We start from the raw sequence: 26278 nt of genomic DNA on the forward strand, positions 1-26278 counted from the left end.
TTTGCTTGGTGGGGATTCATTTTATTTACACGGTCTCGTATAAGGTTTGGTGCACCATTAACCAGATAAAACTTTCCAGTAGTGTTTATGCTGCTGATATTTTCCAGACGGTGCCCCTCTATGTTCCCCAGAAGAATGTCTTTTTATTGCTACATGCTAATTGTGGGGACACTGTGTCCCTTATTATTTTTGTCGTCTACAGAAAATATCTTTTTTCAAGTTTTTTATTCATTTTTCATTTATTTTGCACCCCACGTCTTTTTCCTCTCTCTGGTCCCTTTCCCTGCACCATGACCCACTACATGTATTCATTCTTATACAGAACTAGACATTCACTGTATGGCCTACAACAATTTAACATTTTACTAGTCAATTTATTCCAAAATATTTCTCTTTCAATAAAGTTAATGAACGTCTTCTAGTTTCTACAATATGAACTATTCTCAAAATATCATTTCATTATCTCTTCCAAATAATAAAAAATCTAAAAGATGTTTGATTGTCCATTTTTCCCGGACAATGAATGTTGGTATTTCTATTTTATCATCCTTAGGATATGATGCCTGGTTTTTAATTGTCTTTAAGCGCAGAATTCATAAGATGATAATTATCCCCCCTCCAAAATTTCAATTTGTTCAATTTGTCCCCATTATAAGGGGTATTTAGATTTACCATTGTCCGTCCGTCCGTCTATCCGTCTGTCCGTTCTCATTTGTGTCACACGTAGCTCAAAAAGTATTTGACCTAGAGTCATGAAACTTTACAGAATTGTTGCTTACCATGTGAAGTTGTGCACCTGGGGTCTCGCTATATATCCCGGATATGTTTTGTTTTGTCATAGTTATTGTCCTTGACTTACTAAAAAATTGCAATCATACATAGCTCAAAAAGTATTTGAATAAGGTCATGAAACTTTACAAAAATCTTGATCAGCATGTGAAGTTGTGCACATGGGGTTTTGCTTGTAGATTCATCAGGTATTTCTAGAGTTATTGCCCTTCACTTACTAAATAACTGTTCCATTATGTTGTGTAATTTGGTGCTTGAGTTAGAAACAACCAACTTTACAGGAATAATGATCAACATCACCGTGAAGCTATGCACCTGTGGTTTTGCATGTGAATATTTTTCAGCTTTTTGAGTTATTGCCCTTTACTTGGTTTAAATCTTCAATTTTTAACTTGTTCATGTATAGCTCAAAAAGTATTTAACCTGTAGGCCTGAAAGTTTACAATAATGTTGGTCAGCATATGCACCTTGGGGTTTGCGTGTGCATATATTCAGTATTTGTAAAGTTTTTGCCCTTTACTCAGTTGAAGAGTTTTAGTTTTCAACTTGTGGCACATGTAGCTTAAAAATAGTTGACCTAGAGTCATAAGATTTACAAAACAATGGAGTGTTGGGGCACCCGTGTCCTATGGACACATGTCTAGTTATCGTATATGCCACACTTCATGGAATGGCACATTTATGTTTCCATAATCACCCGACTAGTTCTATTAATTAGTTCAATGTTAGATTATGCAGATTTTTTTAAAAACATAAAGTAGGAGGGGGCGAAGAGAGTGCTGGAAGAATATTAAAAGAAACGGTTGGGCATTTTAATTTCTGTATTATATATTCCTGTACATGACCATATTTATATCAGGCTCAAAAAAGTCATATCCAAGAGAAGTATTTTAGTAAATTGTGTGATGTTAAATAGTGGTTATTTAATTTGTATTTAGCAAACAAACTGAGATAAAAAAAAGTGTTTAGTGTCTTCCAATTGCATATTGGGCTTTTATGTTGCAAGGACTTTTGGAAGTAATACTAGTGACCGATATGTTTTACCAGGTATGAGAGATATGAGATAGCGATCGAATTAACCATTTTTATTGAACAAAATACGCTTATACTTGTAGAATTCTGCTTTTGATTGGTTCTTAAACAGTTTCATGATACAGGATATAGAAGAAACACATTGTGTAGCATATTTAACAAATTTTAAACATGCCATGCATGCCAAATATAAGCACATTTAGGATAAAAAAATCTGCTTTTGCTTTAAAAGAGGCTTCCAATAATGAATTGGTCTGATATTTAATACAGAATAATTGAAATCCTTTAAAAATTATTCTGCTGAAATATTTCACTTATAAATTCTTAACAAAATTGCCAGTGTAAATTTGAAAAACAAAGATACAATTTTTTTTATGAACGCCTTTAATTCTGATTATTAAAAAAAGTAAAAGTTGGATATGACGCGAGACAATCATGACACAGTTCAAACATGATTTTCAAATTCGTTTGTTAGTATGCGGTGTTTGGACATACTGGGCAGCATTGTCCGTCAGGAATGTACTGACCTTCGCAGAATTGCATCGTACATGGAGTTGTACTGCAGTCAGGTTCTGAAATTACATAAACAATGATCTAAATATGTGTACATATTTATATTAACATTTCAATAAACTTGTAGTTCTTATACATCTTTCCTCTGTTTAAGTTATGAAAATATAATACCATGGTACCCAGAGTTGATAGAATTAACATCGATTCAAATGTTGTTGAAGTCTATCTTTTCGTTCATATTTACATTGATACTAACTCAGCTTCCGTTGTTGCCTGTTCTCGCGTGTAGAAGGGGCATCTTTGGAGCAAACGTGTGACAACTATACCACAAAATATTTTCAATTAACGCATTTGTTACATATTAAAATAAAATTTTAATGGATGTTTTAAAATCATCACTATTTACTATAGACTTGTCAAAATCATACAAGATGTTGATAAAGAAATGAAAATGTCAAAAATCTAGTAGTGTGCAAAGTTGCATTTGCTCATCATAAGTGATTGATGATATGATTTTTTAAACGAAAAACTTCGTGTTTGATGCACAGATGTACACATGTTTGATGCACAGATGTACACATGTTTGATGCACAGATGTACATATGTTTGATGCACAGATGTACATTATAAGATGATCAGTATTAGAAAAATGACCATATACATGCAGAACTTGTTTGTTAGAGAACTTTAGTGATAGGTGTAAACTTATTCTTATAGAAATGCTCCGGCGGAATATGAAGCTTTTATATCAAGTTACCTCTCAACAATAGCATGTGTGTTGGGCAACTTTTACAGACATATAGTCAATACCTTGTTAAAAAATAGAGACTTACTTATTGGTCCTACTGGTTTACAAACGGGACAACATCCTCCGGGTGGTGTATACTGATTAGCACATCGTAATTGAGGACACATGACACCACGACTACATCCTCCTATTTTAAAGAAAGGTAAAACATTTAGAAGATCAAAGTTGTTATCGAATTTATCGATTATCGATACTTTTTTCTTGCGTGATACATAGGTTATCATATTCATCATAATGCATTTGCAAATTAGAATAAAAAGCATTGATGAATGATGGATGTAAGCACATATCCATACTATCTCCGGAAACGATATCTAACATATATTAGTATGCAAAGGCATCTTTGGCCATTAATGCTGTTTACAATATCAGCATGGTTTTCAATGGAAAATTGAAATCACAAACCTCTGGGTGGCATACACGAGTGTCCACATCCGGTACTACAACACTTCTGGTTGCCTGGACAGTTTGAGTCATCTGTACATAAAGATGCACATATTCCAGCTGTATTTCTGTTTATGCGTGGACACCTGCCAGGTTTTGGACCTTAAATTCAAAAAGGTGGTTGTAATAATAAATTAATTTGCAAAAGTTGATAATCAGATGTTTAACTTCAACTCAACTCAACTTTATTAGACATTTTATGTGGCCAAAACATATGATACAGCATGAAAATATGGTAAACAAAATGATCATGACGTGAGTTCACAATAATAGTTCATATAATCATATTAATACTATTGGTAATTAATAGTTCATATGTTACATATAATTATGCATAAATAATTAATATGGTACATTAATTTCAATTTACTAAAATAACAAATGCACTAACCTCACACAATATACAAACATAAATTTCACTTTAACTTATTCAATTTCTTTTCTTAATTTAAGAGACATTTTTTAGAAATCTGGCAACATTATACTTAGATATTTAGACATATATATTTCTCAAACAGGAGCCCTGTCTTTGCATTGCATTTCATATTGCATAAATATTTTTTTCTTTCTCTCTTCTTATTTATTTATTTATTTATATTTTGCAATATTTGCATAAATCGAATTGAATCCAATGTCTACTTGTGGTTATATCTCTCAGCAATACTATTTACTAGTAATTTGCTGGTATTAAATTAAATGTAGTCGACATGTTATTCCTTGAAACGACATTTTTTGTTTAATGAGAACGTATTGAATATTTGGCAATGCATTTATAAAGTGAACTATGTATTAAATAAGATAATGAATATACAGTATGTTAAGAGAAAAATCTGAAACATGACTAAGATAAAAAAAAAGTGAATTGTGAAATGTTACCTCGGCAGACGGGACAGCATTCGCCTTCGGGTGTTACTGGGTTTATACAGTCCGCCATTGGACAGAAAAGTCTTGAACATATTTCCGGAAGAGGAGGCGGGCGTCTTCTGCGACCAACGTATTGTCCATTACCAACAGCGAATAATCCGAATAAAAGTATAATACATGTTAAGGAATTCATGTTTTATTTATAAAAAGATAAATAATTACAAGAAACGTTCTTTTTTCCAACTTGTCTTTCAACTGAAGTTATGGTGATTTTTAGAAAAGTTTTGATACCTTATATACTGTTGTCTTTGTTGTTTTTTTCTGTAAGTTTTAAATTGCGGTTTATCTAATTAAGTTGTAATGAACGAGCTACTGGTAAATTTGTTTAATGACAACGTCATTTCTGACATAACATGCATGCACGTTGAACAAACGTCGATCAACGATGAAAAAATGGGATTTAGAAATAAAAACATATCCTGGACTCATGTAAATAACTTAACCACAGGGCGCTATTTCACTTATAACGAATCAGATGATACAACAGAGTTTACAATACTTTATTATAAAATACATTTGGGCAGTATGCCAATGCATACACAGTACGAATAATATAGGAATCGGATAATTTATATGTTAAAGGTTTTACCTTTGATTGTATGAAAACCGCAAAAGCATCATTTAGAACGCCTCGCCAACAGTCCTTCTCCGAAGATTGACGGAAAGGGTCGAAAGATTCCGATTGCGCCAATAGGAGGAGTGCAATCAACATGTATTTGCAAACACAATAATTAAAATAATTTGCAAAAATAAGGAATAAGAGAATTTGAAAAAAATAATGAGCAATTTTTTGTGTAACATTTCAGGGAGTAAAAACACTATATACATGTATAATTCATAAGGAGTTCTGTTTGCATGAGCTATAATTTCATATCGCATCATTGGAAAGGTACTCATTCCATTTACTACATTATCGGTGATGATAGATAGTCTTGTATATCAAAGATCTTCAGATGAGTAAAAATTAAATACTTTATTTTCTTCTAATCACAAACTTTTGCTTTACATGTTTTCATTTCAATAGAAAAACTACATCCGGTAATCTGTTCCAGTGGATCTATGGCATGTGAACCCCCTTTCTATCTTTGTTTATCAGACGGCCGAATGTTTACCTTTCAGAGCTAAAACAAAAATAAATCATGTAATCGTCTTGAGAGAAACAAAACAAAAAACTGTGTCTAGGGGCCCGTGCACATATATGAGGGGCATAAGTAGAATCACTGAAGTTTTTCACAAAATTTGTCATATTTCTTTAACTTTTAATGACCGCACTGCTCATACACCTATACATGTAACAATTTAATGAACGGATATTTGTAAAGTAATGTGGTTTTATTTTATGCCCGCTCAATATAAAATTCTCTTTTACCAAACTTTGCTGGCGCTCGAATTTATTTGTACGATTCCGTAGAATTGTACTTTGACATAAAAATTGTTGCTTTTGTTTGTTTGCTGTAGCAAATTTAAATATCATTACATCAGTAAAATAGTTAAAAGTATCACCGCAATGATGACTATAAACTTAAATTACTTTTGTTGCGCAACGTTCACGTACCAGTTGAACGTCTGTTTCCCGCGCTTCAATAGTGATAAAAATCGGGAAATGCTGGGTTTGTTTTATCGTATTTTATTTTTTGTTTATATTTTTTACTAATTATGCATGAAATAAAAAGAAAATGTGTTTGCTTTTTGTAAATATTCCATATACTGTACATTAAACTCAGATAAAAGTGAGAAAAATATCCACATTTTATCAGTTGTTAGTGTGATATCTTAAAAATAACATATGTTTACTTCGTTGTTGTCCGGATTATTTGGTAATGCTCAGTTATCGCATTTGCTATATATGTGAAATTTTTATGATGACAATTCGATTTCTGTTCATTTTCTTATTATTGAGGTTTTGAAACACGTCGTGATATGAAATTGAATACCGGTAATGTACGTATTTCTTTTTGAAGTTGTTTCCAATTAAGTTAAAAAATATATCTTTGAAATCACTTTATGATAAAATAAACTGATCACAACTGTTCTAAACTAATTACCTATGAGCTAAACCTAAATCTTAATAATACAACAATTACGATATGAGTGTATATTTGCATACAGAATATTTCGGTATTGAAACAAGAGGGCCATGATGGCCCTGACCCATCGAACTCATCCGAACAATTACCTAGACAAGCATTCTGACCAAGTTTCATGACAGGTGAGTCAAAAATGTGACCACTAGAGTGTAAACAAGGATGATCCATATTTGAGCAGTGTGACCTAGTTTTTTACCCAGGTGACCCATATTTCCCAACTTTCCTAGAAATCCCTCAAAACAAAACTTTCAAAACCAATTTTCCCGGATACTTGGAAAAAGTAAACCCCTAGAAAATGAAAAACCCAAATTTTTTCCCAAATTGGTTAGCTCCCGTGACCTAAATTTTTTATGCCCAGATGCCCAAAAGTTTTCGAAAATTTTCCCAAACAATTTCCCAAAACAAGCATACTGACCAAGGTTTTTATGAAAAAATCCCCGGGGGAAAAATTCCCAAAAACCCCCAGGGTGTTAAAAAGATTTTTCTAAATTTAGCTCCTGTGAAAATAAATTTTTTTCCCCTAAAGCCCTGTTCGGAAATTGCCGGGCAATCACCTAAAACGCACTGACCGTTTATGAAGATTTGAGGCAAAAAAGTGACTTGCTAAAATGTTTACAAGATTTTTTTAATTTTTGCTCCGGTGACCTAGTTTTCCATTCGCTATGACCCATGTTCGAACTCATCCGAGCTATCACCTAGACAAGCATCCTGACCAAGTTTGATGATGATTGAGGCAAAATTGTGACTGCTAGAGTGTTTTACAAGATTTTTTCTATTGTTTGCTCCTTTGACCTAGTTTTTTATCCGAGATGACCCATGTTCGAACTCATCCGAGCTTTAAACTAGATAAGCAGCATGACAAAGTTTGATGATGATTGAGGCAAAAATGTGACCGCTAGAGTGTTAACGAAAATGTATGAACGGACGACGGACGACAGACGACGACGACGGACATTCAACGATCCTAAAAGCTCACCCTGAGCAAGCTCAGGTGAGCTAATTACTGGTGTGATACCAAAATTCAATTGTATTTCGTTCAGATGGCCCAAAAATAGAGAAAACCTCGTAGGTGACCTACATCACATAAACTTTGATGTGGTTTGTTTCCCTTTCTATGTTGGTAAATTTCTATTCAACCCGTTTATGTACGGATCGTGGTCTTTAAAAGATTCCTGCTCATATTTAATGGATGAAGTTAACAAGAAGTGTCGTTTTGGTGTCGAATTTTGCACACAGGGCAACAATCGCCTTCCAAAACGGTTCCAAAGGTACAACAGCTTAAATGAAGGTTTTTGAAATTAATCAATCAATGCTGTCGTTTCGTATGATCTGTCCCCGCGACAAATTTTTTGTACGTCTCTTTTGGGAGTGGGGTTTCTGTCTTTGCGCCCAGTGTTTTGTTATACCATTATTAAAAAAACTCGTACAGTGTTTTTTTTGTGTATTCACTAGAGAAATAATCTCGAAATAATCAATTTCTTGGTTTACTGTTGAATCACCCTTGGGATATGTGGCCTGCTTTTTAAATGTCTCTTTTGACGTCATATCTGTGATATGCAGGCTTCATAACCTCAGATCCCCTTTCAAAATTCCATTTTATTTAGTTCCGCCCATTGTTTTCTCGTTTAGGGCACTTGCATTATTTTACTTGGGGACCATATGCCGCTTTTCATGGAATGACACTAACGTGTCACATTGAAGGTTCCATGATAACCGCCATATGAACACATCTGCGGATGTTTCAAAATTCTAAATTTTACCAGTTTATGTTAAATGTTGAATTCTGCTTAAGCCGTGCTAGGGGGCGTGGACGGTAGTTTGCACTTGACAGTACCGTCCATGAACAGGCTCAATCAAACCGAGCATGCAACATTTTCAATTTTGCCGTGTTGGGCTTTCTTTAGGGATTCTTATTTCTCTCTATTTTACTGGCAACTATATATCAGCAATATTCTACAAAAACGTAAACTAGGTTCATCAACTTCGTTTTATATATATACAATATAAATATATGTGTTACATATCTCTATACTGTACAGTAGCTGTTATGAGTTTTACTGGAGCGTTAAATTGCCTATTATGTTATATGTATAATGTTTACGGTAATACATTTAAGGACAACGTCCTTTCGAATACAAATTAACATGAAAAGTACGTGCATTATAAACTACGTCAGTTAACGCTGAACAAATAAATATTTTGATAGACACATATCTTATATCCTGGTCGGGATTTTGCAACATTAATTAATTAAGTGTATACCGGAGGTCATTTCATTGTTTCGTTGTTTTGTAATACCTGTGTGTTCCTTTGGTTGTTATTGTTGCTAATTGAATTGTGAATATATGATAATATAAAAAAAATAGTTTACGTACTTTACTTTATAGTGGTTTTCTAGCTTGTCTTGATATACACAATTATATAGCGTAACATCATCAAATGATACATAATTACAATTTAATAGAATCAACTTCATTGAGGAAAGACTGAATGCCTTATTTTTGGTTCCAAGCGTAAACTGAAACAAGTTAAAGAGTTTAGAATTGTTTGTAATGGACATACTATTGAATCCACAAAATCTGTCAAATATCTAGGTTTAAATATTGATAATTCCTTGTCAGCTGAATCTTTTGTTAATAGTATTATTACAAAGGTAAATTCACGTCTTAAGTTTTTGTATAGGCAAGCAAATGTTTTAGATTTTAGGACAAGAAAATATTTATGCTCAAAATTAATACAGTGTCACCTCGATTATGCAAGTTCTTCTTGGTACTCGAGTCTGAACAAGTGTTTTAAAAGTAAGCTTCAAATTTGTCAAAATAAAAGTGTTCGATTTATACACGGTATGGTACCAAGAGATAGTGTCAATAATTTTATTCTTGCTAATATGTCTTTATTAAATGTAAAAAACAGAAATTAGCTATTACGTCTTAATCATGTTTTTAAATTTGTTTGTAACCAATGCCCTTCATATTTGAAAGAAAATTGTGTACCTGTTAGTTACATTCATTCTTATTCAACTCGGGCGAATCAGTATAATTTAGTGTCCCAAGAAGTTATGGGAAAGATAATGTAACTTTTTTTCAAAAAGCAATTAATGATTGGAATTCCTTGCCTACATGCATTAAAAAATAATCTATATAAAATATGTGATCCCCGGGGTGCAGCCAATTTTGACCTCAGGGACATGTATTGTATAACTTTGGTAAAAATCCACTTGACAATGCTTCAAGCCAATTTTCTAAGCTCTATGCATTGTAGTTTTATAAAACAAGACTTAAAAGTATTTTCATAAAAAAAAAACATTTTAAATGATCCCTAGGGCGGAAACATTTTTGGCCCAAGGGGCATGATATTTAAATTATATTTCTGGCTCCTGTGTCCTACTTATGCATCAGACTAGAACCATTAGTTCTGTAGAAGAACATCTAAGGATAATTCCTGTAAAGTTTGGTCAAAATACATCAAATCGTTTCAGAGGAGCTGTTGTTTGAAGACATTATAAACAATGACGTAGACAACCGACGGACACACTACCATTACAAAAGTTCACCCCTGTGCACTGTGTTATGAAATGGAAGTCCAAAGATTTGCAAAATGGTTACAACTCTGTCATGACTGAATGATAATCACTGTTTGGTGCACCGTTAAGGAAAAAAGATCATCTAATGTTATGATCTGGGGAGCATAGACGCAATCTTTATTCCGCATGGACATTATCAAACAGTATCAAAATCTGAAAACAAAATGATTCCTTGGAAGCATTAATCACAACAAAATTGCATAATCGGTTTGATTGTGTCTGTACATTAGGGATAATGAATAAGTTCAACATTTCTCACGCCCCAAGCACCGGCTTGAGCGGTACTCAATTCTCAACACTAAATAGTGCTGGCATCAATGATTCCGAAGGACCAGACAAATATAACAACACTGAACGGAAGTACGGGGCAACTTTTAACAGCTGCCACACAGCACTTGACACCTGCTGTTGTGAAGTATAAAAATCTGGAAACAAAGTGATCCCTCGGAAGCATTAATCAAAACAAAATTACATGAAAATTGCAGACTCGGTTTGACGATGAGACGAAGAGAGAAAAAAATAGGACTTCTGTTAACCAAAGTCAAATGTTATTTGTACAAAATACCATAGATCTAGAATACAGGCAGAGCGAAAACATTTTGAGAATATCTGACGGAAAGTTTTATTATTTACATACAATGTATTTTGAAAATCCAGTGAACATACGAGAAAAATTGTGAAAATTTATTACATCTAATTCAGCAACGAAAACACAAAAATATTTTATTTTGAAATAAAATGAACTACAATGTCTTATATTGAGTAAGATTTCAATAATAATTGGGTTGCATTTTGCGATATTCCACCCATTTTCGCCAATTAATTATATCTTGAAGTGTTCTCTGGTACATAATTATGTGGTTACATTTTAATGTCAGTTCTATACAGGGGCTGAAAAAGAAATTTAACAAGGACATCCATTACGATACGCATGAATAAAAAAATCCATCCAAAACGTCTTCATAGCACATTTGACATACTTTAAATGTTATTGTTCGATTACCTGGTAAATGGAAAATACTTATTTACGCTTTTTAAAGAATACCTTGCATAGGCCCAGTGCCATTTTTTTCGTTATTATTGTAGTCCGATGTTTCTTTGTTCCCATCGTCATAAAGTTGTGTGTCAATAGTTAGAAGTTGCGACACAGTGATATCATTTGTATACCTCAAAAATGCTGCTTTAATGAAAATTCTTATCTGATGTGCTTCTTTGCATTGAATTAGACTTGTTTGAACTGTACATGACGAAAAAAGCCTCGTGACAACTTTATTGACAGGCAGGTGACATCTTTTTGGGCGCTAGAGGTGTCAACAAAATAAAAGGGATAATCTTAACAAGACTTCAGAGGGCGTACGTGACAAACTGTAAGCAAGTTATTGGTCTATATCAAATTTTATAGAAAACTTATTGCTTCGATCTTCGGCTTCGCTTCCGATAAATTCCATAAATTTGATATATGACCAATAACTAATACATATTAGTATACAAAGGCATTTTCTTTGACCAAAGACATGGTTTTCAATGGAAAAGTAAAATCACTAACCTCTGGGTCGCATACATGAACGTCCACATCTGCTTCTACAACACTTTTGGTTGCCTGGACAGTTTGAGTCATCTGTACATAAAAATGCACATATTCCAGCTCCAATCATGCTTGGACACCTACCAGGTTTTCGACCTTAAATTCAAAAGATGACAAAATTAATTAATTACATTTGCGAAAGTGGATAATGCCCCAGATGTTTAAACTCAACACAACTTTATTAGACAATTTATTGGGCAAAAACATATGATACAGCATGAAAATATGGTATCTAACAACATGATCATGATGTGAGTCCACAATAAAAATTTCATATAATCCATATAAATACGTATTCAAAATCAATAGTTCATATTTTTCGTATTATTATGCGTACATTAATTTCATAATTGCTTTAATTATTTAATCAACTCTAATTATTAATTAATTTAATAACAAATACACTAACCTCACAAAATACAAACATAAATTTAACTTTAAATTATTCAATTTCTTTACTTTATTTAACAGATTCTCTTAAAAATCTTGCAACATTATATTTAAAGATATAGACATAGATATTTCTCAAACAGGAACCCTTTCTTTGTGTTCGTTTCATGTTGTAAATAAATATTTTTTCTCTCTTCTTCTTTTTTTGGCATTTTTTGCATAAATAAAATTGAATCCAATGTCTACTTGCGGTCATATCTGTCAGCAATACTATTTACTAGTAATTTGCTGATATTATTTAATTGTATGTCATCGACATGTGATTCCTTGAAACAATATATTTATTATGTTTAATGAGAACCATGGGTGTTAGGCGCGTTGATGTCTCTAAACATAATGTACATTCATTATCTTATTTTATACAGAGTACACTTTATACATGTATTGCAAAATATTCAACACGTTCTCATCATAGGTGTTCGGTGCGTTGATTGGTCACTACCAACCCCCCCCCCCCCCCATCCACTGTACAACCCTCCTACCTCTCAAAACCATGTAAACTGCAGTATTTGGCGTCCGCGCCGAAGCGCGGCGCCTTTTATGTAATGAAATCAGATTTTGTGAAAGGGCGGCAGCAACTTCTCGAGCCTTTTATAGTTGTTCATAATAAAAGCCGATCATTCCGATCGGTATGAGGGTGCTTGATTATTAATTAGTCGCGATATGTACAATGAATAGCGAACTGGAGAATTTCGCAATGCAAACATTTTCAAATTAAATAACCTTTTCCGTCAATAAATCGCGCTCTTCAAGGTATTTTTATTTATCATTTTGTAGTACACAGTGGATTATTATGGTATGTTATTCCGAAAGCTGTAAATAGAATGATGAGTTGATGACCTAAATATTCCGAAAATCTATTTATAGAGGGATGTACTCCTGTCGGTATTTCCCGGTCTCTCCTGGTCTATTTTGACGACCGGCGAATAGTACCACACGTTTATTGTCCGGTCTCTCCCGGTTTTGGAGTAGATGTTTGATATCGTTACAGAACAGAACAAATATTTTACAGATAAATAAGCTTTTTTTCAAAATGAATGTTTGTCACTTAGTTTGGTTACAATAATTAATAAACACAGATCAACTCTCTCTTTTCATTTCTGGATTTTTAAACGATAGGCACTTTAAAGTAAGACTTGGTTCAACTTTTTCTCAAGACCACCATCAAGAACAAGGTGTTCCTCAAGGAAGCATACTTTCTGTTACACTTTTTGGCCTTAAAATAAACAATATTGCCAGCGCTCTTACACCAGGCATAGATTGTTCTCTATATGTAGACGATTTTCTTATCTGCTATCGATCGAAAAGTATGAGAACAATTGAACGGCAACTTCAACAAAATTTAGATAAAATTCAGAAGTGGGCAATAGAAATGGGTTTAAATTTTCAAAGTCAAAAACTCAATGTGTTCATTTCTGCCGATTGCGAAAACAACATAATGACCCTGAACTTTACATATCTGGTTCTAAAATTCCAGTAGTTGATGAAAGCTAAGTTTCTAGGAATTATATTTGATAAAAAACTTTCTTTTAATACCGCATATTAACATTTGAAAACTAAATGCCTAAAAGCTTTAAATTTACTTAAGGTTTTATCAAGTACAAATTGGGGATCAAATTCTTCCACATTACTGAAATTATACAGGAGTCTTTATCCGATCAAAATTAGATTATGGTTCTGTAGTATATGGGTCTGCAAGAAAATCATATCTTCAAATGCTAGATACCATACATCACCAGGGTTTACGTTTAAGCGTTAGGTGCTTTTCGCACTTCACCTGGTAGAAAGTCTATATGCGGAAGCTGGGAACCATCGCTTTTTCTTCGTCGTAAAAAAGCTATCACTTCAATATGCAAGTAGAATTTCATCTAATAGGAAAAATCCAGCTAAAAATATTATTTTCAAACAAAGTTATACTGAAAAATTTGTTAACAAACCAAAGGAAATTAAACCATTAGGCCTTCGTTTAAAAGATGATTTAGATAAACTTAAAATTAATCCAGACCGTATCCTTCAAAATGACGATGAGGATTGTTCCACCTTGGACTTATAATTCCCCGGAAATAAATATTAACCTGTCAAATATAAAAAAGGCATCAAATTCACCTGAATATTTCAAAGAGAAGTTTCTAGCAATTAAAAGGAAGAACATGAAGATTTTATACATATTTATACGGACGGTTCAAAAGAAGGTTGCAAAGTAGGTGCGGCTGTGTTTGAAAATAATTTTACATCTAGTATGAGGTTACCAGATAATGCATCAATATTTTTACTGCTGAAGCAAAAGCTATCGATTTAGCATTGTCATACATAGCACAGCATACCACGATAAATTTGTGATATTTTCTGACTCGCTTTCTGTTTTAATATCCATTAAAAATGAAAAAAATCTGACAATTATCATGGTAAAGAAACTTCTTTTACGATTTCATGATATACTAAAAACAAAATATGTTAAATTATATTGGATTCCAAGCCATGTAGGAATACGAGGAAATGAAAAAGTAGATGCTTTAGCTAAACAATCATTAAATTTTCAAAAAAACTGACTTATTGTTACCTGCTTGTGATTTTAGACCGGCTATAAATAAACTCGTATCATCTGAATGGAAAGCAAATTGGGACAATGCCGTTTTTAATAAACTTCACGATATAAACCCATCTCTTGATATGTCACCATCTCTATCTCTGTCAAACCGCCGTGATCAAACAGTTCTTCTTCGATGCCGAATTGGACACACTAAAATTACCCACTCTTGTCTCCTCACAAATGACAATGCCCCTTTCTGTGTAGGTTGTGATGAAGATTTTACTGTCAAGCATTTTCTTCTTGAATGTCATGATTTTTCACAAGCCCGTAATAGATTTTATTCTGTAAATTCACTCAAAGAACTTTTTAATACAATTCCATCAAAAAACATAATTGATTATTTAAAAGAGATAAATTTGTATTCTAGGATCTAATTGGCTCATTTCTATTGTCATTTACAATGTTTTACATAATATTTTAAGCCTATTATAGCATTCGGCACGATATGGCCAGTTATGTGTTGACGTGCCGTAAAAATCTAAACAAACAAACAAAAAGTCAAAATTATTGCTTATTATTATACATAAACATACAATTCGAAAAAAAAACCAACAACACAAATCGCATGTTTTATTTTATCTATATGAGATAAAAACAATAAATATGAACAATAATTGAGAAAAATGTACATTTTTATGGCATTAATATGACACTATCAACTTTGAAACATTTTATTTAATTTGTTATTCGTGTTTAGTAAAGATGCCGAGGAATTATTCAAAGTTACAAATCAGATTTTATGAATTATTCAATTGATTGATAATTTAAGAAATGATAAAGAAAAATACAAATGTACATGTATATGGTTTAAGAATAAACAATATTATATATTGAAAGATTAACCATAATTTACTGACTTTTTCCAGTTAAGTTTTGACTTATAATCGTCGGTCATTATGACAATTGAATTCTTAAAATAATAGTAAACGTAAAAACTCAGTATTAAAATAGTGCATAAAACACAAAAAAGAAAAGAAAACAATATTCATAAAATCTGTATTTTTTTATAAAAAAAAAGATATTACAATTAGTGTATAATAAACATTTATGCTCAACATGGTAATATAACAAGTGTCATATTGTTACTAAGTGTGAACAGATACCTTAAGAGGGGGTCTTTGCTAATAGCGATAACATAATAAGGGACAATTACACAAGTGTGGTGTTGATCATGCGTTACTCATATGGATTATAAATGATTGTATACATGTATATCCGTTGCTATTAATAATCACGATCATAAAGAAATAACAAGTAATATTCTAATTTCTAGCATGCCAATCAAATTTATAAATAATGAACAATTTTCGTTCGTTCATTCATAAGTGATATACAATTCTGGTAAAAACCAATGAACCATTGAACAGTTTATCATCATATATCTACTAGTTCATCTGCACCTGCTGCATTTCTTGCTTGGACGCCCTTTGATGCTTTGCATCAATGCTTTTCTTGTTTTCATTTGAAATGAAAATATTCATTCATGTCGAATAAACTGCCGTTAAGTCGTGTTATTTTGACAAAAACCCAGTGTTCAGGTCTCTGTCGAGTTACACTGGCGGTGACTTCGAGATTACATATTTTCTTATAACTTGAAGTGATTGTAATGACAGCTTTATTTCCTTTAAGAGTAATCAATTCCCTACCATTTGGTACCAAGATACTGAAAATTGGTGAAAATATGTTGGAGTTCTGGAGTTCATATTAAGATGAGTGCTGAAAAATGAGCGGCGAGTTGCATACCTTTACTAAATATATATATATTACTAAATATATATATCATTTTTTTAAATTATTTTTTGTGGGAGATGAAGGTTATTGAATTGAAAGCATATACCAAATATTAAAACATGTTTCAAATGAAAAATACTGCAGTTTACATGGTTTTGAGAGGTAGGACGGTTGAAGAGTGGGTGAGGGTGGGGTCAGGGGTAGTGACCAATCAACGCGCCGAACAGCTATGATGAGAGCGTGTTGAATATTTTGCAATACATGTATAAAGTGTACTCTGTATTAAATAAGATAATGAATGTACATTATGTTAAGAGACATTTTAAACATGATAAACAGGTAAAGATAACAAAATGTATTGTGAAAATGTTACCTTGGCAGACAGGACAGCATCGCCCTGCTAGCATCACAGGGTTCGAGCAATCGGGAGGAGCACACATCATTAAACACCTCAGCGGAAGACCCGGTCGTTGGGTGCGACCAATGTATTGTCCAATACCAACAGCAAATAATCCAAATAGAAGTAAAATATATGTTAAGGAATTCATGTTTTATTTATAAAAAGATAAATAATTTCAAGAAACGTTATTTTATTATTGTTTTCAACTTAAGTACATTAAAGAAACAGTTCTATTCAAATCTGTCTTTCAACTGATGTTATGGTGATTATTAGAAAAGTTTTGATACCTTATATAATGTTGTCTGTTGCAGTTTATCTAATTAAGTTAAAATGAACGAGCTACTGTAAATTTGTTTAATTACAACGTCATTCCTGGCATGAATCAATCTTTTTTAACATGCATGCACGTTGAACAAACGTCGATCAACATTGAACAAATGGGATTAAGAAAAAATGCATATCATTGTCTAAAACAAATAACTTACCCGCAGGGCTCTATTTCACCTATTTCACTTTCGCTGAATCAAATGATACAAAAAGTTTACAAGAGTTTATTATAAAATCATTCTGGCAGTATGCCAATTCTTACACCGTATAATATATGCATCAGATAATTCACATGTTAAAAGTTAAATTTTGATTGTTCAGCAGCATTCAACAGTCCTTATCCGAAGATTGCCGGAAATTGTCGAAAGTTTCCGATTGCGTCAACAGGAGGAGTAGAATTAAACATGTTTTTGCAAACACAATAATTGAAATAATTTGCAAAAAGAGAATTGGAAAAAATAATGAGCAAAGTTTTTTGTGTTACATTGAACAGAGAGAAAAAGCACTACTCATATCAGAAAACAATTCAAATAGGTGCTATAATTCCGTATTGCATCATCTGAAACCTATAATACACATTCCATTTACATGTACTACATTCATTATCGGTGGTGATAAATAGTCTTTTACATCGAGGATGAAAATATTGAGTCTTTCCATGAGTAAAAATATAAAAAGTAACGACTTCATATTCTTCTTATCACAAAGTATGGTTTAAACGTTTTCATTTAAAAAAAAAACAATCTCCGGAAATCTCTTATCTGTCCCAGAGGTTCCCTGATATATGTCCCCGTTTTCTTTCTCAAGGCCTTTGTTTACATTCCCATTCCATCACCAGAGAGAGGCTTACATGGTATGAATGTAAACAAATAATGTCTGACCTGATAAGCCCTATAGTGTGTTAAACTTACCGGGGGTATCTCATTTTTAATATTGTGTTCCACTATATTATTCCAATTCTAGATATGATTATACAGTTAATTTTCATAAAATACCCAAAGACGTGAGTTTAATAGTAAGGGATTGTGAAAATAAGATGGGATGAATGAGAACATTTCAAGGTAAAATTCCATTGTTCTTTTCTTTTTTAAACCAAGCTACTTTAGATGTATTACTACTTACCTTAGTTAATCTGATTTCTCATTGTTTAAAGTGTTTTATTTAATTATCAACATATTGATATGTTTTGCTCATATAATTCATTTAAATATCACACTTATAATTATAACATTTTAAACATAATTGCTTCAGAATCTAAATCAATACCGTTTTAATACTAAAAAGCTATAACGGTTATTTTATGTACTATTTCAGATTAATATATGACAACAGTTGCTCGTTTTGAAGCAATTCACACAATAAGATTAACGATCATGGACACCAATTTGAAAATGTCTGATGAGAATAAATGTACCCTAGCTCTTGGTTCGACTGGAGTAATAATGAACAGATCAGTAAGATGAAAACTAAAGAAGATTTTGCCAGAAGAAAGCTATAACTCAAGACTTAATTTTAATTTTTACACATAAATAAAGTGCAGCCACTGTAAAAAAAGAAAATCATTATCTGTGCAATTAAAATATAAATTGATATATATTCTAGATTGTCATCATGAACACAAATTGACAGTTGGTATTTCAATTGCCTTTAATTGTAATACCTCTACATGGCAGTGCCATAACAGATAAAAAAAACCTATCAAACAGTTCAAAGAAGAATTACAGAAAACTAAGGAAGAAAACAAACAGATAAAACATCAATGTGATATTGAACGTTTGATACAAACACATTTTCAAATGATGACAGTTGTATATCTTGTTAAACAGGATTTCCAACATATATATATATATATATATTCATTACAGTTTTCAATGTTATAAAACATAAGCAAAAACATGAAGAGCATTTATTATGGAGCAAGCAAAACAATCAGCTTGACTGGTAGAAAGAGAGGGATGTAACAAGTTGACGATATGTTTTAGCATGATTTAAAGGACCATTTGTTAAGTCATAAAATTTGCGTCTTTAATAAATAATTAAAAAGAAATCATCGCAATACTTTGTTTTAACATTGTGCTTTGTTACATATATGGTACAGCTACAGGGAATATGTCAACAGGTTAATTACACTTAATATTTTGTCCTCTTATTGCATTATTTACTGATGAGTGAATATTTCTTGGACTGTTAAAAGAAGTGCTGAAACACAATGCTGCCTTTCCTAATACCCTCCGACTGCAAGGTCCTGCACATGTTTTCCTTGAATGTTCAGTCCCCTAAGTACATGGAAAGTTTTGGGTTGGTTAGCCTAGGCATCATCTTCTGTAAGAGCCTTGAATCTCAATGATTTGTTATATACCAGCTAGTACAGGGTTCCAACAATATGACCACATATTCAAGTCGAACTAACTGCACAAGATCAATAACCTACAGATACCTAAGCTCGGTCTTAAGATTTGACTGATAATTGCAATTAAATGATTGTAATTGGTATATAGTATAAAAATCTTCCACCCATTTGTCAGCCCCCCCCCCCCCTCAGGAAACCATGTTCTGTATCCGCCCGTGCAGTCATCCAGAATTTTTGACTTTCAGATAAAAAGTGAATAAAACTTATTTTTTATTTCAAAAGCTGAATTTAGGGAAATATGGTACAGAATTCAACATCCAACTGTTTACAACTATTATAAGTTAATTGCTTTATGTACTCTTACCCAATATGTGTTAAGGTGTTAAGGTTAGCAATAAAATACTGATAACACAGATAATGTCCCTATAAGTTGCAAAGAGTTGACCTGATATTTATACTGACAAGGAATATTAGAAATTACTACTTTAATCCACTTCTTAGGTCTTGAATACATGGCTATCCTTCACTGTATATAGTGTAAATTAAACCCTGTTGTTGATATATTTATCTCCAGAAGAGATTTTTGTAATATCAAATATAGTTTTCAACAAGAATGTAGTAAATTTTTCGTGTTGCAAATGGCACCACTCCATTGTATCTTCGTGAATTGTTCACTAAATGTCAGAGTCAGTACAGGAAAAGACTGAGATCCTCATCATCTAGCCAAACTCAGTTTGATATACCATCAACAAATTCAAAACTTGCTGATAGATCTTTGGCTATTGCGGGACCTAAATGGTGGAATTCATTGCCAGACTATCTGAAGGACATTACCAATGAAAATATGTTTAAGGCCAAACTTAAAACATACTTGTTTGGACTGTTTTTCAACTAGAGTGCCATCGAGACTGGGTTTGGGAGTGTCTTGACAAAGCATATGTGTATATATAGTCTTAATACTGTACAGCGCAATCGAATATTTAATACATTTTATTATATAATTGTCTTGTATTTGTATTATTTGTATAAATGCTACAATATACTGTAGGAAATTATTTCGGCCATATATTCATGAAATATTAACATAGAACAGATACCGAAGCTTGCCCTGTTAGCCTCGTTCTGAGAAATCTATGAATATGTATGAGGTTATATTAAGAAGGGTCTATCCATTATCTAATTAAAGATGTACGAGGTCAAATTTGATATTTGAAAATACTGCTTATAGTTACAAAGTTTATCTTTAAATGTGTAATAAAAACTTTGAGTAACACAGAAGAAAGGTAAACACAGTATGAATATATACTGTGATTAAAAAACTAGCAGGTTTTTTTTTATTTTCAAAAAAGTACCAAATTAACTTGAACAGTAGGAAATGCAGTTTAGAAAAATAGCTTGTGCATTCTCTCATTTAAATTAGACATACATTAATTCAGTACGAATTTCCTAGACTTCTATTAATTTCTACAACAAATGTGTTTCACCAAAAGATATTAATGTATAATATTTATATACATATATGTATATACTAGTAAATGATATGATATAGATTCTATTAAATTATAATAATATATCATTTGATGATCTTGTGACATAATTGTGTAAATCAAAGCAGGAAAACCACAATAAATAAAGTACGTAAAATATTTTTTTCGTTTATCATTTATTCGCAATTCAAATTTAACAACAATTGCAACACACAGGTAATATGATACAAAAACAATGAAACAATGAGATAACATCCGTAGCAACTTTATGAATGTTGCAAAAACTCGACCAGGATATAAGATATGTGTCTATCTAAAATATTTATTTGTTCAGCGTCGACTGGCGTAGTTCATAATGCAGAAATGTTTCGTCCTTTAGCCTGTGAATACACTAAAAAACATTATACGATTATTTTGAATAATGGCGCAATAGACAGCACGCTCTCCCGACAGATTGTGCGAACACGAAAACATGGGAATTGAGGATCAATTCAAACACCAACGTTGTCATTTACTTGCAGTGTTCTACCTTGCACCGTGTTCAGAAAGCGATTAATTGTTGCTCTGTGTGCACAAAATGCGTCAAAATGCGCCTTGTTAACAAAACCCCAGGTGGCTGTCTGCGCTTTATTTCATACATGAATACTACCAGAATCTGTTTAGGGCCACGATCGTGCATAAAATGTTTGAATAAAATTTATTTCACTCAAACATATATCATCCTCTGTGGGAAACCACATCAAAGGCAGATGATGGATGTGTATTTAGGAGGTTTTCTCTCTTTTTTGTTTTCTGAACGAAATGCAAACACTGCGATATAACACCTGTATTTTCAGTACTGAAAAATTCTATTTACAATTCTTATATAACAAAGATCCTTTCCTTTGATGAAGTTAAAGAAGAAACTGTACCACAATGTATTAACAATAACATATATATAACAGAATAAACAATGTAATTGAATGTTTTGTTGTTGTTTTGTTATAAATAATATAATAACGTTTTCTCTCTAATCTTAGTTAAATTGTACACTCACTCTTAGTGCATTCAGTGTGAAGTATGTTTATTTGTTTTTATGTGTTACATTGTAGCTCTAAATATTGTTATAACTATGTTATTTATATTGCTTGTACATATATAGGTTTCGATAAAATGGGTCATTTGTTGTATGCAAGATGACCTATTACAGTACGGCTTATCATATAGAACCTCCTTACAAATGGACTTTGATATTGTAGGGGTTTACGTGATCCAAAGAAAAGAACTAATGTTTTTGATTTTTAAAAGAAAAATGAAATGCTTATATATTCTGTCCTCGAGATGTACATTTTACGTCCAATATGAAAAATCATGTTTTTTTTCTCAAGGATAGCTTTGGTACATCTGTGACGATTGTTCTATTCTGATCCCGTTGTGAGGCCGTTTAATTTTTTAAAAATCGATATGTAAGTTAGTACACCAGATTTTTTCTGATGATGATGGTAATTTCCTTTTCTTGATTTTACTCTTAATTCAAAAACATTTACATTAATTAATATTGATGATATAGATCAGATCAATCTATCTATCATAATACTAAGTTTATATCTTATAGTAATGTTACCCATGGTAAAGGTCTCTGGAAATTCAATAATTCTCTTTTGTATGATACAAACTATCTGAAGATCGTTAATTAAAAAAAAAAGAAAAAAAAGAAGAAGAAAAAAACAATCCTGTTTACCTGTATGTAATATAGAAAATATTGAAAGCATTAAAAATAATGAACTTTCGTATGTTATTGGTGACCAGTTTTTTTAGAAACTCTATTAATGGAAATAAGAGAAAAACAATTTCTTATGTAAGTTTTAAGTAGAAAAAAAGCAAATCTAGCGGGGATAAAATAATATCATATACATGTAGATTACATATTTTAAAAAATACAAATGATGCTGAAAATGTTACATTATTAAACTTACAAAAAGAATTGGAAACTATAAGACAAGAGAAAAAATAAAGGTAATGTTATACGTTCTCAAGCGGAATGGATTGATAACCAATTTAATACTTTTGTAACTTTTGAAACTCCAAAAATCATTCATCTAAAAAATTGGTACCATTATATTTGAGTTGTCAGAAATTTTTAAGAAATTGTTTTTTTTTATGAAACATTTTATACAAAAACAGATACTTCTGATGATTTTGATCTAAAGAGATCTTGGGCAATGTAACTGTCCAGAAATTGAGCATAAAACAAGCAGATTCGCCATAAGGTGTCTTTACCTTTGAGGTAATTTCCGAAACATTACAGACTATAAATAACAAGATTTCTGAAAGGCAGATTTATCTGGAGAAAATACACGATCAATATATGATATAAAGAATAATTTAAATCCCAGGACAGTTAGTAATGATTGACTTTGAAAAAGCATTTGATACACTTTCTTTTTACTGCATAAAAAAGGCTTTTGATTTTTTAATTTTGCCCAATGTTTTGAAAATGGATATCACTTTTTGTAATACAAATACTGAAGCTGCTGTTCAAATGAATACATTTTTGTACAACTTTTTTAAAAAATAGGGCGTGGTTGTCGTCAAGAAGCAATCCGGTCAACTCGTCCCCTGGTCAACTCGTCCTCTGGTCAACTCGTCACCTTTTTGGTCAACTCGTCCCCTACTTTTGGTCATCTCGTCCTCAAGGAGTCAACTCGTCCCTAATATGGTCAACTCGTCCCCTACTTTCGATCTATTCGTCACTATTATGTTGTAAACCAATGTCTTTAAATAGTTCTTTTTATGTAGAATTAATAATGAATTTGATTGATATCGAAATATTGATAAAATAACGTCTTTTTTATGTAAAATTTTAAAATTTGCAAACATTCAATTAATGTTTAATCAATCGGATTTTTAATGTTAATTAAAACTTAAATTAGGTCCAACTCTTTGATTTTTAGACTGTATATGTCTTAGACAAATTTGTAGCGAATTTGAGAAATACCTTCATGGATTCATACATCCTCCATGTCCTTGCATTAAAGAGATAAATATATCTATTATAGTTGACCAATGCCGCTACCAACGGTAAAAAATACACATTACTCCAGGGACCATCTACCAGGGACAGACGCGCCAGCTGTGGGACAGGTACAGGAATGGGGAGTTGTCATCAACGGGACTTCTAAGAGAATTCGGGAACTTATATAATCCCCAAGAGTCGTAAGATGTCAAAAAAAGACAATGAAATATGTGCATGCAAAAAACAATGAAAGTGAAAGTGAATATATATGATATAATATTGACAAAAAAGACATACATTTCATCATTGCATATGAAACATGTTTTTATACAGTAAATGTTGTTGCTATTGATCGTCTTCGTGTTGTTTTTTCTGTATGTAATTTAATTAGTCAAAATATATTGACGTGCAAAAGCTTGATTCTGAGATATTTTCGTTCTGGGGCAGAATCTCGCTTTGTAGAGGCGAGATATTGCCCAGACACAAAAATAGCACAATATCTCGTCGCGCAGTACAATTAGTTGGACTAGTAATTTAATCAGATTTATGCATAAATATACTTATTATTAGATAAAAAAAACTCCAAATATTCGCATACAAAAAGCATCAAAATATGTCCAATTCAGTCATTTTATAATATATTTTAACAGTCTATAATAATTAATGGAATATATGAAAAACAAATAATAATGATAATAATATAGGGGACGAGTTGGGGACGAGTTGACCAGGAGACGAGTTGTCCAAGGGACGAGTTGACCAATAAGGTGACGAGTTGACCAGAGGACGAGTTGACCAGGGGACGAGTTGACTCTGAATCGTCAAGAAGACCCTATCAGTCCTTATATTGTTATGCTATGTGCCTATTTTTAGCCATTAAAATTAGAACTAATAAGAATATAAAAGGTATAAATGTCAATGGCACACAGTATAACATTCCCAGCAAGTATGCTGATGATACCTCTTTACTGTTATATGGATCAGAACAGACTTAAAGTTGTGTGCTTGATATTTTACATGCATTTCCTATATTCTCTGGGTTAAGAGTTAGGTTAAAAAAATCAACTCACATTTAATATGGACTAGCTCTTTAAAATATAGCATTACATCAATAAAAATCTAGGGTGGAATTTAATTTGGGGTAGTACATCATTTAGATTACTTAGAATGAACTTTCATGAGCATTTAGAAAAAAATGATAGCATTGAATTACACTGAAAAAGATTGAGAATATAAAATAAAATTATATCTAGTGTTTGAAACGATGGGCATTAATACCCATTGGTAGAATAACTGTTGCAAAGTCACTGTTACTTCCTGTTGGGGCCCGTGGGTAGTGATCAATCAACGCGCCGAACACATATACTGGTTGGGGACCACCAAAACCGGACAACCACCAAACCCGGACGGCACGGCAAATGCTCAATTTAGTTCATTTTCTTTGTTCATTGGTTGTTAATCTATCAGTCACTTTTTAACAACAATAAATGCATGTTTTTTCTATAATTAAGTTACTAAAATAACTTCAACGGCAATATTTAAATGTCTTTTTTAAGAATGTTGACCTTGAAAATTTGGGCATCTGACAAGAATGCAATACCTGACCTCATTCACCAGCTATCATCATTTTGCAGAGTAAACAATAGAATATCCAAAACTTCAGCATTTGCTGCTGAAATATTTTATATCATGTTAAAAATAAAAAATTAAAACACCCAAGCATTTAAATAAATTAAATCACATCGTGTACATATCTGTCGGGACACATGGTACTGTAGTGAAGACAATTTAGGTAATTTTGATACCCTCCTTGACGAGCCTCAATATAATCAGATATCCTGTAAACAAACTATTTGTTAGTTAGAGTGTAGGCCTACTGTGTCAAATTTTCAGGTCTCTATGTTTGAAATTATGAAATCTGCATGGAAAAATGTTCAAAAAGTATCCGGTTGATGGTCCTCGACCAGTATGCCTTCAACCATTACCTTTAATTGTGGTTAAATTACGTGCTTGGACTTATTTTTAAATTTTGTTTTTAAGGTACAGTATTTGTATTAAACAATCAGAAATAACTTTGGTTATTTTAATCTTGTGTTCCATGCATATTAGATGCTATACATGCTATTAAATTTTCTTCATATGCCAGCGATGGCCTATGATTGGAAAATAAATGTATTTTCTAT

General features: G+C 32.2%; 2 protein-coding genes across 2 annotated transcripts; both read right to left on the reverse strand.

Moving 5' to 3' along the window:
* Positions 1-1859: 1859 nt before the first annotated feature.
* On the reverse strand, positions 1860-4724 carry LOC132715942 (WAP four-disulfide core domain protein 3-like). Its single transcript, XM_060699059.1, has 4 exons — positions 4463-4724; positions 3548-3688; positions 3168-3269; positions 1860-2393 (listed from the first exon to the last, which is right to left on the reverse strand). Exons 1-4 carry the CDS (start codon positions 4641-4643, stop codon positions 2293-2295), a joined length of 525 nt encoding a protein of 174 aa, XP_060555042.1. The 5' UTR covers positions 4644-4724; the 3' UTR covers positions 1860-2292.
* A 6153-nt stretch (positions 4725-10877) lies between these two features.
* On the reverse strand, positions 10878-17207 carry LOC132715944 (perlwapin-like). The gene is made up of 3 exons (XM_060699060.1): positions 16910-17207; positions 11727-11861; positions 10878-11071 (listed from the first exon to the last, which is right to left on the reverse strand). The coding sequence occupies exons 1-3, from the start codon at positions 17082-17084 to the stop codon at positions 11061-11063; spliced, it is 321 nt and encodes a 106-aa protein (XP_060555043.1). The 5' UTR covers positions 17085-17207; the 3' UTR covers positions 10878-11060.
* Between the last annotated feature and the right edge of the window lie 9071 nt (positions 17208-26278).

The sequence above is a fragment of the Ruditapes philippinarum genome, unplaced genomic scaffold, assembly GCF_026571515.1.
Source record: "Ruditapes philippinarum isolate M1 unplaced genomic scaffold, ASM2657151v2 ctg3137_1_1_1_1, whole genome shotgun sequence".
NCBI classification, from domain to species: domain Eukaryota; kingdom Metazoa; phylum Mollusca; class Bivalvia; order Venerida; family Veneridae; genus Ruditapes; species Ruditapes philippinarum.

Excerpts from the sequence above, each read along its gene's own strand:
- LOC132715942 (XM_060699059.1), bottom strand. The coding sequence starts at position 4,643 with ATGAATTCCTTAACATGTATTATACTTTTATTCGGATTATTCGCTGTT. Across the intron at positions 3,270-3,547 it reads CTCGTGTATGCCACCCAGAG|GAGGATGTAGTCGTGGTGTC; the intron begins GTTTGTGATTTC and ends TCTTTAAAATAG. Across the intron at positions 2,394-3,167 it reads TAAACCAGTAGGACCAATAA|AACCTGACTGCAGTACAACT; the intron begins GTAAGTCTCTAT and ends ATGTAATTTCAG.
- LOC132715944 (XM_060699060.1), bottom strand. The coding sequence starts at position 17,084 with ATGAATTCCTTAACATATATTTTACTTCTATTTGGATTATTTGCTGTT. Across the intron at positions 11,862-16,909 it reads ATGCTGTCCTGTCTGCCAAG|GTCGAAAACCTGGTAGGTGT; the intron begins GTAACATTTTCA and ends TTTGAATTTAAG.